Genomic DNA, 13,796 nt, shown 5'->3' with positions numbered 1-13,796 from the left:
TTCTCATTATCTTCTGATGTAATGTAGCCTGCACCTCTATATTCTCATGATCTTCTGATGTAATGTAGCCTGCACCTCTATGTTCTCATGATCTTCTGATGTAATGTAGCCTGCACCTCTATGTTCTCATGATCTTCTGATGTAATGTAGCCTGCACCTCTACGTTCTCATTATCTTCTGATGTAATGTAGCCTGCACCTCTACATTCTCATTATCTTCTGATGTAATGTAGCCTGCACCTCTATGTTCTCATTATCTTCTGATGTAATGTAGCCTGCACCTCTACGTTCTCATGATCTTCTGATGTAATGTAGCCTGCACCTCTATGTTCTCATTATCTTCTGATGTAATGTAGCCTGCACCTCTACGTTCTCATTATCTTCTGATGTAATGTAGCCTGCACCTCTATGTTCTCATTATCTTCTGGTGTAATGTAGCCTGCACCTCTACGTTCTCATTATTTTCTGATGTAATGTAACCTGCACCTCTACATTCTCATTATCTTCTGATGTAATGTAGCCTGCACCTCTATGTTCTCATTATCTTCTGATGTAATGTAGCCTGCACCTCTATGTTCTCATTATCTTCTGATGAAAAGCCCGATTACCCACCAACATGGCAGACCAGCAGTTTGTGTCTCTCTGTATATGTCACATGATAAAATGTGTTGACAGCGGTGCTGTGATTTATGATTTATTTTCATTTTTTCATATGATCAGCCAGGTTGACTCATTACTTGTTGGTGGACTAGAATCGCACTTGACCTGCTTTGTCTTTGTCTTTTTTTCTTCTTCTTTTTTAATATATATATTGCCTGTATTTGTTGCTTTGCAGCGCAACGTTGTTGCTTGAAAATTAAATCTGATTGCTGTCTGTGAAATGTCTGGTTTGTTGTCACTGCTTGGAAAATTACTGCTCATGACCATCTGAAACATTTTCCGCTCCAGAATCAGAACCACTTTATTTTTCATTTCATTTCGAAACATGGTTTCCCCCAGCCCACAGCAGTGCAACACAAAGACAAAAACGACAAGAACACATATATCCAAACTAACACACATATCCACACTAACACACATATCTCCATACTAACACACATATCTCCATACTAACACACATATCTCCATACTAACACACATATCTCCATACTAACACACATATCCACACTAACACACATATCTCCATACTAACACACATATCCAAACTAACACACATATCCACACTAACACACATATCCAAACTAACACACATATCCACACTAACACACATATCCACACTAACACACATATCTCCATACTAACACACATATCCACACTAACACACATATATCCACACTAACACACATATCCATACTAACACATATATCCAACCTAACATACATATCCAAACTAACACACATATCCACACTAACACACATATCTCCATACTAACACACATATCCACACTAACACATATATCCACACTAACACACATATCCATACTAACACATATATCCAAACTAACATACATATCCAAACTAACACATATCCACACTAACACACATATCTCCATACTAACACACATATCCACACTAACACACATATCCACACTAACACGCATATCCAAACTAACACACATATCCAAACTAACACATATATCCATACTAACACATATATCCAAACTAACACACATATCCACACTAACACTCATATCCACACTAACACACATATCCACACTAACACACATCCAAAGTAACACTCATATCCAAACTAACACACGTATCCACACTAACACACATATGCACACTAACACACATACCCAAACTAACACACATATCCAAACTAACACATATCCACACTAACACATATATCCATACTAACACACATATCCAAACTAACACACATATCCACACTAACACACATCCAAAGTAACACATATATCCAAACTAACACACATATCCACACTAACACACATATGCACACTAACACACATATCCACACTAACACACATATCTAAACTAACACACATATCCACACTAACACACATATCCAAACTAACACACATAGCCACACTAACACACATATCCAAACTAACACACATATCCACACTAACACTCATATCCACACTAACACACATATCCACACTAACACACATATCCACACTAACACACATCCAAAGTAACACATATATCCAAACTAACACACATATCCACGCTAACGCACATATGCACACTAACACACATACCCAAACTAACACACATATCCAAACTAACACATATCCACACTAACACACATATCCACACTAACACACATATCCAAACTAACACACATAGCCACACTAACACACATATCCAAACTAACACATATATCCATACTAACACACATATCCACACTAACACACATATCCACACTAACATATCCATACTAACACACATATCCACACTAAGACACATATCCGCACTAACACACATATCCAAACTAACACACATATCCACACTAACACACATATCCAAACTAACACACATAGCCACACTAACACACATATCCAAACTAACACACATATCCATACTAACACACATATCCAAACTAACACACATATCCACACTAACACACATATCCAAACTAACACACATAGCCACACTAACACACATATCCAAACTAACACATATATCCACACTAACACACATATCCACACTAACACACATATCCAAACTCAACAAAAACCACTGTCCAGGAGAAGGAACACCAGCAGGATGACTGTCGTAACTGCCGGTCTGCATGGGCTAGCAGTTAGCCTAGCCTGCCCCACCTCCGCGTCCCGCCAGACCGCCCCTGGTGTTGCCTCCTCCTCGGTTGCAGCTCCAGGCAGGGCCGTGGTCCCTGGGCCCACAAGCCGCAGCAGACCAGGCTCTCCCAGCTGATGCAGCAATGCCAGGGTGCTGCCGTTGTATGCAGAACAACACGTGGTCAGTGTGGCCAGTGATGGACTGTAAAAAGAAATCCTATTCAGCTTCAGCTCTGCACAAGTGCACAAAGAGAGCCAAGTAACAAACACTATTGCTTCTTCTGACGCTCATAATAATCAGCATGCTAAATAATGCCATATGTTAGCCTACAGCTTCCAACTGCTCTTAATATGACACTGTGAAGTGTTTGAGTGAAAAAGGAAGATCTGGGTGGAAACACACTGATATGTCCTTCATATCTGAACACACCAAGCCCTGAAATAAGGCCGGGATCACTAGAAGAGTGCAAACCACCGAGGACCGGTAGGAAGGAAGCTTATCAATCCATCTATTAAAATGCTTTTATGAGGGTGGTGCTGTGGCGGATCCCCACACGGGGATCGCAGATCCGAATCCCCTTGTTACCTCCGGCTTGGTCGGGCGTCCCTACAGACACAATTGGCCGTACCTGCGGATGGGAAGCCGGATGTGGGTATGCGTCCTGGTCGCTGCACTAGCGCCTCCTCTGGTCGATCGGGCGCCTGTTCGGGGCCCTGGTGAAACTCCTCACTGTCAGGTGAAAAGAAGCGGCTGGGGACTCCACATGTATGGGAGGAGACATGTGGTAGTCTGCAGCCCTCCCCGGGTCAGCAGAGGGGGTTGAGCAGAGACCGGGACGGCTCGGAAGAGTGGGGTAATCGGCCGGATACAACTGGGGAGAAAAAAAGCTTTCATCATATTAGTCTTTGTGCTCTGCAGTGGAAGCTGTGAAGACAGTCTCAAATTATAAAGACGGCGAGTGACGCCTCTCTGCGATTAACGATATAGACCCATCCATCCATCCATCCATTATCCAAACGGCTTATCCTGCTCTCAGGGTCCCGGGGATGCTGAGCCTATCCCAGCAGTCATTGGGCGGCACCCTGGAGAGGCCGCCAGGCCATCACAGACAACATGGACCTTTGCCTCATATTAAGAAAGGACTGGAAGCCAAGAGAGTGACTGAGTCGGTTCTCGGCCTACCACTGCCGCTGTTAAGGGGGTCTAAAGAGAAGCGGGTCAAGAGCCCCAGAACCAGGGTATTTGATTCTCATCAAGAAAGTGCTTGGGCCCAGAGGTGACAGGATCACACCCCCGTGTCCTTCTTTTACCGAGACCACGTCCACATCCGGTAAAGCACATTGGATTTAGATGTGAGACGTGTGCTTTGCCGGGCACGGCCAGCTGGCAGGAGACCCCGGGGCAGACCCAGGACTCGCTGGAGGGCCCACAGGTCCAACCCGGCCTGGGAACTCCTTGGGATCCCCCAGGAGGAGCTGGGGGGCGTTGCCGGGGCGAGGGACGTCCGGAGTGCCCTCCTTAGCTTGCTGCCACCGCCACCCCACCCCGGAGAAGCGGCTGGAGACCAACGAATGAAAAGATTGTGTGTAACGAATGGAAGACGTCATTATTCTGAAGGTCCTGTCACGTGTTTAACTGGACCCACTCACGGGCGTACGTGCGGTGCGTGTGACGTATACAGGAAGTGAGACGCGCATGCTAGCGAGGTTGTGTGTTGAGCGGACGCTCGTAAAAGCTACACAGTTAAGAAGCTACGCAGTCGGCTCCTTCTTGAGTTATTCTGATGTCAGTAAGACAAGGCGTCTACGGACATTACAGTCTGCTGTATCGAAGGTTGTTTGATTGATCGGCAACGTGGAGAGGGCCTCGTTTTCTCCTCACGATCACCCCCATCCGGCGTTTCCGGCGCTGTCCCGTTGGGGGCGCCCGCACAGCGCCGCGTGTTTAATCTACCGTGTACTGTGCAGACGAAGAAGAACGCGGACGTCAGAACCGGAAGAGAAGCTTTCCGGTGTCCTTGTGTGGCAGAAGAGACGCCGAGCCGTGAAGATGTACAGGCATTTATCTGTAAGTTGCACCGCGACATGACCGTTGACGTTAGCCTTGTGATAAAGGTGTTTAACTGGTTCACAACCGCCAGGTGTGAGTGTTGGATGACGTTTGATCAGGGCTCGTTAGGGGTCAAACCAGCAGGCGTCCGTCTCTCGACGCATCGCCGTCAGCAGACGCCGGCTCGGACTCCGCGTCATACTCAGCCTGCTCCCGTCAGCGGGAGATGAGAAATCACACCAAGCTTGGATAAACAGTTTGTGTAGTTTGCTCATTTTCTGTATTAATGTCGACTTTCCCCGGTCCCCGCTGTTCACCAGGCGCTCCAGCAGGTGTCGCGGCGGACGATCGCCAGCACCGCCCGCCGGCAGGTGGAGAACAAGGTCCCCCAGAAACAGAAGCTGTTCCAGGTAGGCTGGGAGTAAAAAAGGAGGATGGTAGACCCTGATAATGTAATAAATCCCCAATAATGTAATAAAAATCTGCGCTTGAGGCCATTGAAAATGCAATAAAACCTGATAATGTAATAACTTCCTGATAATGCAATAACTTCCTGATAATGTAATAAAGCGCATGTCCCAATAATGTAATAAACTTTTTTACCAATAATGTAATAATATGTTACATTAACGGGACGTTATTACAAGATCAGGTTAGCCTTCGTTTCTCTGGTCCTGATAATGTAATGAATTCCCAACATTGTAAGAACTTCCCGATAATGTAATAAAAATCTGCTCTTGAGTCCATTGAAAATGCAATAAAATCTGATAATGTAATAACTTCCCCGATAATGTAATAAAGTGCATTTCCCAATAATGTAATAAACTTTTTACCAATAATGTAATGTGTTACATTAACGGGGCGCTATTACATGATCAGGTTAGCCTTCATTTCCCTGGTCCTGATAATGTAATAAATTCCCAATAATGTAATAACCCCGATAATGTAATAAAAATCTGCTCCTGAGTCCATTTAAAATGCAATAAAACCCGATAATGTAATAACGTCCTGATAATGTAATAAAGTGCATTTCACATTAATGTAATAAACTTTTTACCAATAATGTAATAACGTGTTACAGTAACGGGACGTTATTACATTATCAGGTTAGCCTTCATTTCCCTGGTCCTGATAATGTAATAATTCCCCAATATTGTAATAATTTAACAGCAGACCACCCATAAATGGATTCAAGTGGTGATACTGTTTAAGCAACGCAAGCTCGAGAGGTCATGAATGCTCTACTCTTCCTCCAAGCTACCTCCAAGCTACTTCCACACACGTTTTTTCCTCAGTTGGATCATTTTATTACATTATCAGGAAGTTATTACATTATCAGGTTTTATTACATTTTCAATGGCCTCAAGTGCATTTTTTAATTACATTATCAGGGTTATTACATTATCGGGGATTTATTACATTATCAGGTTCTACAAGGATGGAATGAATTTATTTCATTCCAGGTAACTTGTCTTTTCTCAGAAGAGTATAAACGTGACTTACATGTTGTGTCATCTCAAGCCTTTCTGAATGCTCCACGTTTGTATCCCCGTAGTAGTGGTTCTTATGAGAGGTCATCAGTGAACTCCAGTTACTGTCATGTTTGCCCCAAAGATAAGTGGTCTACATCTGACAGCATCTAACTGGCAGCTTTACTAATTGTACATGTCAGTGTGAGTTTTGATTGAAACTGTTGGTAAAGGTCCTCTACCAACATGTTCTGTCACATCTGCTTGTTAGACACAACAACTTCACTTCTTCAAGCTCAACACTACCTGCCTTCTTCTATTACATTTTGCAATTGTGATAAAACACTACCTGCCTTATTATTTGTCATGGGAATGGCCTACACAATTGCCACAATTACAATAAGCAAAGCACAAAACTGTTCATGATTTGGCTATTCCCGAATTAGCTTGTCTTAAATACAGTGTTCATAGAAAATATCAAAATGGACATTTATTTGCATGGAAATCTTCATGATTGTTGTTGCTTTAACACAATATAATGGCAGACACAAGTGGGTGATGAACAGAATAGGAGACATTTTAATGCCCAAGTTACAGAAGCGGATGGAATCCCAAACTCACCAGCCGCTTTCACAACAACCAAACACTTATTTCCAGGGGGGACGAGAACCCTGGCTGGTTACCCGCTACAGCAGCTTGTAGAATAGACAAGCTTACAAGCTACAGCTAAAATATGCCTGCTCTTGTCTTGTCCCTGGTGTCAGTCTCAAGTTGCTAACTTCTGAAATAAAGTGTTTCGTTTGTAGTTTAGAAGAGGAGTCATAGTGATGCAAGCGATCTATCAGTAATGAGCAGCCAGATGCGTTGTGGAGATGTGTGTATGCAGGTTTCCAACCAGACACCACACCAGCTGATGTTTGATTCATCCAGAGAGAAAACAAAACTTAAGTGTTCCAGGTTTGAGCCCTAAAATCTGGAATAAATAAGTATTTTTGAGCCATAGGTTTTCTGAGCTCTTTCTCCGTGGAAAAATTGGTTTTTCATTAAATACTTTAAATAAGGTGTGTGGCCCACATAAGTGTTTGGAAACTGGACTTTTTGTTACATGAACTAAAATCCACCAGTAAGCCGTAATTTTGTGAATTCTGGAGCATTTATTAAGTACAGAAAAGCAAGTTGCTCACAAACAGCTGTCACATTAATGCACCATTCTCAGATTAGCCCTAATGTTAGCTTCTTTTCTTTTTTTTTTCTTTTTTTCCCCCATTTTTCTCCCCAATTGTACTTGGCCAGTTACTCCATACTTCTGAGCCGCCCCGGTCTCTGCTCCACCCCTTCTGCTGATCCGGGCAGGGCTGCAGACTACCACATGCCTCCTCCCATACATGTGGAGTCACCAGCCGCTTCTTTTCACCTGACAGTGAGGAGTTTCACCAGGGGGACGTACCACGTGGGAGGATCACGCTGTTCCCCCCAGATCCTCCTCCCCCCCAAATAGGTGCCCCGACCAGCCAGAGGAGGCGCTAGTGCAGCGACCACGAAACATACCCATCCGGCTTCCCACCCACAGATGCAGCCAGCTGTGTCTGCAGAGACACCCAACCAAGCTGGAGGCAACACGGGGATTCGAACCGGCGATCCCCATGTTGGCAGGCAGCGGAATAGACCGCTACGCCACCCAGATGCCCCGAATGTTAGCTTTTTAAACTCATATCAGCTGTATTCATGCATCGAAATGTGGTGTTCATCTGGCAAAGATGATCTTGTAGGACTCCAACTCTCTCGTGGTTGTACTGACCAAAGACCTTATTTTGGGTATCAAATGAAAACTCCATTCATTTATCCAATAAATACAAAGCCAAAAGAATTTGTGTGTGGCGTTAATTTCCATGGTGGCCCGCAGAATGACGTCTTCCCTCGTGCACTTTGTCGGTGGAATGAGCTGGGGTTGGGTTTGGCTGGAGTAAAAACCTGCTTACCTCATTGGCACGTGTTTGGATGCCACCACCACCACCGTCACTGAACTGAGTCTTTTATCTTGCCCATCATGTACAGGAGGACAATGGGATACCAATCCACCTAAAAGGAGGCACCGGGGACGCCCTGTTGTACAGAGCCACAATGATCCTCACAGTTCTGGGTGGGTATCCTTCTGCTCTCTCATGCATTTCCTCACAGTATGAACTGGGCTGAATTCAAAGGAGGTACAGCTAGAAAGAAAAACTGTGACATTTTTTGCTGATATGTGATAACCAATCATGTCCATGGTCATTTTAGTAGATACCGATATTTTGGATTTCATTTCAATCCCGCCACGTGTCATAGTTTCCAGCAGTGTAGTTTATCTGTTATTCCACTGTATAAATCAATGCTGTTTTTACTACCTGCTATCTCGATCGATGGTTCGTGACTGCGGTCCTAAGGGACAGACCTGCTGCTTGAAAAGTTTTCTGACTCGTTGTGGCTGAACATCGCAGGCTCGGCACCACGCTCACACGAGAGGTGCTGCTCAGACACTCATCTGTTGAACTCTAATTAATGCCGTTGTCATGTCTTTGCAGGGACGGGTTATGTTTTGTACGAGCTGGCCAAGGCAGCGTTTCCCCAGAAGAAGTAGTGACGCCTCCTCCTGTCTGGTTTACTTCCAATTAAAAACCCACCCGGTGCTGTTTTAATTGTAAAAAAACACAAACAAACACATATAACATGTATGGTGTGTCTGCAGGGGGACATGATATTCCTGTTATGATGGGATTTTATTTTCTGCTCATGGGATCAATATTTATTTGTCGCACTCGGCCTACCTGAGGATCAATAAAAAAAAAGAGTACCTCATCTTTTTGTCCTGTCTTTGTGCCGTTGTGTTGTCGTCTGCACAGAGAAGGATTATGGAAGGTCAGAGGGGAAGGCGTACCCAGCCGGCTGGAAGAGGGGCTCAAATTCACACCCAACGGTTAATATGCAGATCAGTAGAACAGCTGCTAACATGGTTTGATGACACACGTATATATTTCTAAATAGAAGTGTTGTGGTTTTTGTCAAGTTTTCACCCGACTTCATGTGCTTCTCATTGTCACACACACGCCAACAGCGAAGTTCACCGTTCTCCCCGTTAAACACCGGGGTTCGTGTGACTAAAATGGGATCACGTTGAATAGTCTCCGTGTGTGAAGGTGGTGTCACAGGTTTGATGTAGCAAATGATCAGATGTATAGCAGTTTTAATGGGAGGTGACAAGCGAGAAAGGACTCACTTTTATTTCCTCTTTAACCGTCAAAGACAAACCACCGCACAGAGACGACTTGGGGAAACTAAATGGTGCAGAACAGGCCGGCAGCTGTTCAAGCCATCCGCTCTGTGTCGTGGTCAGGGCCTATACGTTTCTAATCACTATCTCATATGCAGAGACGTGGACGTCCCGTCCAACACTCTCAATCAGGGCAGTTCACCCGCCGGAAACCCTAGACTCTCCTGCGGATAACAACACGGGCCGGGCCGGTACCCAGGAGATTCCCGGGGAAGGAGGAATAGTTGAATCAGCATTCCACCGGTTGGGTTTATTCAGCAGTTTATGTAGGGTTTATTTATTTATTTATTTATTTATTCCCAGTCATCCACTTTAGGAAAGAAAACATCTGGTTGACACGCAGCACAGAACCTGTCCATTGTGAAGAGTCCTATATGCTTTGCTGTTATACTGGAGCTTCTCCTCAGGCATTTATATCTGGCGCCTACATCCACCCCAAATCTGACTGTCGTTTCAGGGGTTCAACAGAAAACAAATGACTAAACTATTTCACGTCTACATCTGAAGCCAAGGCACATGGCTATCTTCAGTCAGGGCACTGCTCCAGTATGTGTGTGTGTGTTTTTGTTTTTTTTGTTTTTATTTTGGACAAGAACATTTATTTTGCCTCTTTTTTTTCTCACAGTAAACTGCAGATGTATGGCAGATGTTTCAGAGAAGACACCACCAGTGATGCGTGGCTATCGTGCAGGGTCATGCTGTGACCCTGCACGATAGCCACGAGCCTCGAGCTGGCTTACCCACTTTATTTATAAATTCCCCTTCACGGGCAACCAAGCACAAATCAAATGCAAAATGTCGAGTCTTCCTTGTTGTTGTTGTTGTTGAAAACCCACAGCACGTCCATTAAGTGCATATAAGTGTTAGTTAATAGGTAATAAGGCATTTATAAGTCTTTATAAAATGCTTAACATCATGTGTTAATAAGACTTGATAATAGCGTCATAAACAAGTCTTCAGCCACTAGGTGGCGCTCGCGGTATATGCAAAACCCACTTTTCCACAGTCGTCCGAGGTTGTGAGTCCACTCTGCATAAAACTTTGCACGTGGCATCTAAGGGCCCCCGTGATTAACAGTTATTGAAATAATTTAGAAAGTACATAATTATAAGGGCCTTGTCGCCTTCTAGCTAACACTCATTACCAGCACGTAATGTAAAGCGTCGCTGCAATCTGTTGGAGAGAAATAACGCACAGCGCAGAAACCCTGAAAAGGAGTCGGATCAATCAGCCGATCAATCGATCAATCGATCGATCAAGTTGCACTTTATAGCGCTGTTCTAGCTGCAGCAGCCACTCGGGGCGCTTTACCGTTAATTCACACGCACACCTCTTCCTTCATAGTTCTAGTGGGATTGTCGAAGCAAAATTGTATAATTTGATCCGATTCTAAGTACCTGCACCGCACAGGGCGGCCCCCCAGGGGGCGCTAGAGGACCTCGCCGGGGAGAGGGACGTGTGGCGTGCCCTACTTAGCTCGCTGCCCCCCGCGACCCCAGTCCGGAGAGGCGGCTGATGATGAGATGAGAAGATGCGCTTATGACATACGCTGAAAGTCAGAGGTTTCAGTACACCTGCTTAAAACCTTCTTTTTTATGATGACGGATAAAAAACAAACAAATAAGCTAACACACACACACACACACACACACACACACACACACACACATATATATAAGTATATATATACATATTTCCCCTCGGGGATGAATAAAGTATTCTGATTCCGATATCTTATCTACGTCTACTATAGGCAGGTGACTTGACAGTATGCACGTCCAGCCTCTGGCCACTAGAGGGCGCTGCTTCATAAGGAATGGCTGAAGCCTCCGGGTGGAGCGGTGACTCGTGTGAGCGACGGTGTGTTAACGGCAGTGTGCCGTACGTTGCGGGGGGAACTCTTCAGCCCCCCGAGTGAAAGAACTGAGGGGGAATGCGGCGTTTCCGGTGGCACCAATGTCTCCCCCGTCCGTACGAAGTCACGTCGGCGACACACAACAGCCGTCGTGCGTTCGGGGTTTTCAGCGCGGCTGCTGCTCCTCATCTCAGCTACAGTCAGACGCCGGTCGCCCGGGTAACCGCGGCAGGCCTACAGGTCGCCGGGGTCGTCATGGCCGCATGACGTCATGCGGCCATGACGACCCCCGGTATCACGGACACAGGTATCATGACCACCGGTATCACGGACACCGGTATCAGGACGCCGGTATCACGGACGCCGGTATCAGGACGCCGGTATCAGGACGCCGGTATCACGGACGCCAGTATCAGGACGCCGGTATCACGACACCGGTATCACGACACTGGTATCATGACACCGGTATCACGACACTGGTATCATGACACCGGTATCACGGACATCGGTATCACGACACTGGTATCATGACACCGGTATCACAGACATCGGTATCACGACACTGGTATCATGACACCGGTATCACGGACACCGGTATCATGACGCCGGTATCACGACACCGGTATCACGGACCCCGGTATCACGACACCGGTACCACGACACCGGTATCACGGACACCGGTATCATGACACCGGTATCACGACACCGGTATCACGGACCCCGGTATCACGACACCGGTACCACGACACCAGTATCACGACACTGGTATCATGACACCGGTATCACGACACCGGTATCACGGACCCCGGTATCATGACACCGGTACCACGACACCGGTATCACGACACCGGTATCACGGACACCGGTATCGTGACACAGGTATCACGACACCGGTATCACGACACCGGTATCACGAAACCGGTATCACGGACGCCGGTATCACGACACCGGTATCACGACACTGGTATCATGACACCGGTATCACGGACGCCGGTATCACGACACCGGTATCACGACCACCGGTATCACGACCCCTGGTATCACGACCCCGGTATCAGGACCCCGGTATCAGGACCCCGGCTCATTCTGATTGTTGGGGATATGAGAAGCAGACACAGAACCAGGAGACACAACATCAACTGGAATGAATGACTGTAGGTTCGGGCTGTTCCGTGACCCCCCCCCCTCTTCTTCTTCTTCTTCTTCTTCTCTTTTCCCCCCTCGTCGTTTATGGTCGGTGGTTTCCCCGCTCGGCTCCGTCTGCCTTGGTGTGGCTGATGGTCGCAGCAGCCCCAGCAGCCCCAGCAGCTCCAGCAGCAGGAGCAGCAGGAGCAGCAGCGAGGCCATCAGGGGAAAGGAATGCGGAGAAACTGTGGAAAAGTTTCCGAGCGGCTTCTCCTCCTCATCTCGGAGGCTGGATGTCGTAACAGCTCGCCATGCGAGGGGGGAAATGGGAGCAGCCCCCCTATTAAGAAGCAGATTGTGAGGAGATTTCTTCCCACTTCTGGAAGGAAGGCTGTCTGGGATCTCTCCCCTTTTCCACTTGGACCGTCTCACTTATCCGCACCTCACAGACTGGGTATCTACAATTCCTTTCCTTTGCATTTCACTGTTGCTACTTTTTCTGAGTCGAACCAAATACTTTAAGTTCATCTGTGTGGGTAAATTATGCATAATTTCTGCTGTATGTGCTCCGATTTGGATTTAAGCAACGCAACTCTGTGGTATTACACAGTGTATCCTGTAGACTTATGATATCATATAGACTTGTGATATCATATAGACTTGTGATATCATATAGACTTGTGATATCATATAGATTTATGATATCATATAGACTTGTGATATCATATAGACTTGTGATATCATATAGATGTATGATATCATATAGACTTGTGATATATAGACTTGTGATATCATAGATTTATGATATCATATAGACTTATGATATCATATAGACTTGTGATATCATATAGACTTGTGATATCAGATCATATAGACTTGTGATATCATATAGACTTATGATATCATATAGACTTATGATATCATATAGATTTATGATATCATATAACTTATGATATCATTTAGACTTGTGATATCATATAGACTTATGATATCATATAGACTTGTGATATCATATAGATTTATGATATCATATAGATGTGTGATATCATATAGACTTGTGATATCAGATAGATTTAGACTTGTGATATCAGATAGATTTATGATATCATATAGATTTAGACTTGTGATATCAGATAGATTTATGATATCATATAGATTTATGATATCATATAGATTTATGATCTCATATAGATGTTATCAGGCACAGTCATCCTAACTGTAGTGTCT

At 45.1% G+C, this 13,796-nt stretch overlaps 2 protein-coding genes across 4 annotated transcripts in view; both read left to right on the top strand.

Annotated features, from left to right (window-relative positions):
• The first annotated feature begins 4,742 nt into the window (after positions 1-4,742).
• LOC130125277 (cytochrome c oxidase subunit 7A2, mitochondrial) lies at positions 4,743-9,117 on the top strand. Its single transcript, XM_056294807.1, has 4 exons — positions 4,743-4,831; positions 5,134-5,223; positions 8,338-8,422; positions 8,844-9,117. The coding sequence occupies exons 1-4, from the start codon at positions 4,814-4,816 to the stop codon at positions 8,897-8,899; spliced, it is 249 nt and encodes an 82-aa protein (XP_056150782.1). The 5' UTR covers positions 4,743-4,813; the 3' UTR covers positions 8,900-9,117.
• A 3,837-nt stretch (positions 9,118-12,954) lies between these two features.
• col12a1b (collagen, type XII, alpha 1b) overlaps positions 12,955-13,796 on the top strand; it is a 153,053-nt gene continuing 152,211 nt past the window's right edge. For all 3 annotated transcript variants that reach the window (XM_056294898.1, XM_056294895.1, XM_056294896.1), the window contains exon 1: positions 12,955-13,023. The gene's annotated coding sequence lies outside the window, so the exon portion shown is untranslated. The remainder of the gene's footprint in view (positions 13,024-13,796) is intronic.

This window comes from Lampris incognitus, chromosome 15 (assembly GCF_029633865.1).
Source record: "Lampris incognitus isolate fLamInc1 chromosome 15, fLamInc1.hap2, whole genome shotgun sequence".
NCBI lineage: Eukaryota > Metazoa > Chordata > Actinopteri > Lampriformes > Lampridae > Lampris > Lampris incognitus.
This window is presented reverse-complemented; position numbering and strand designations above follow the sequence as displayed.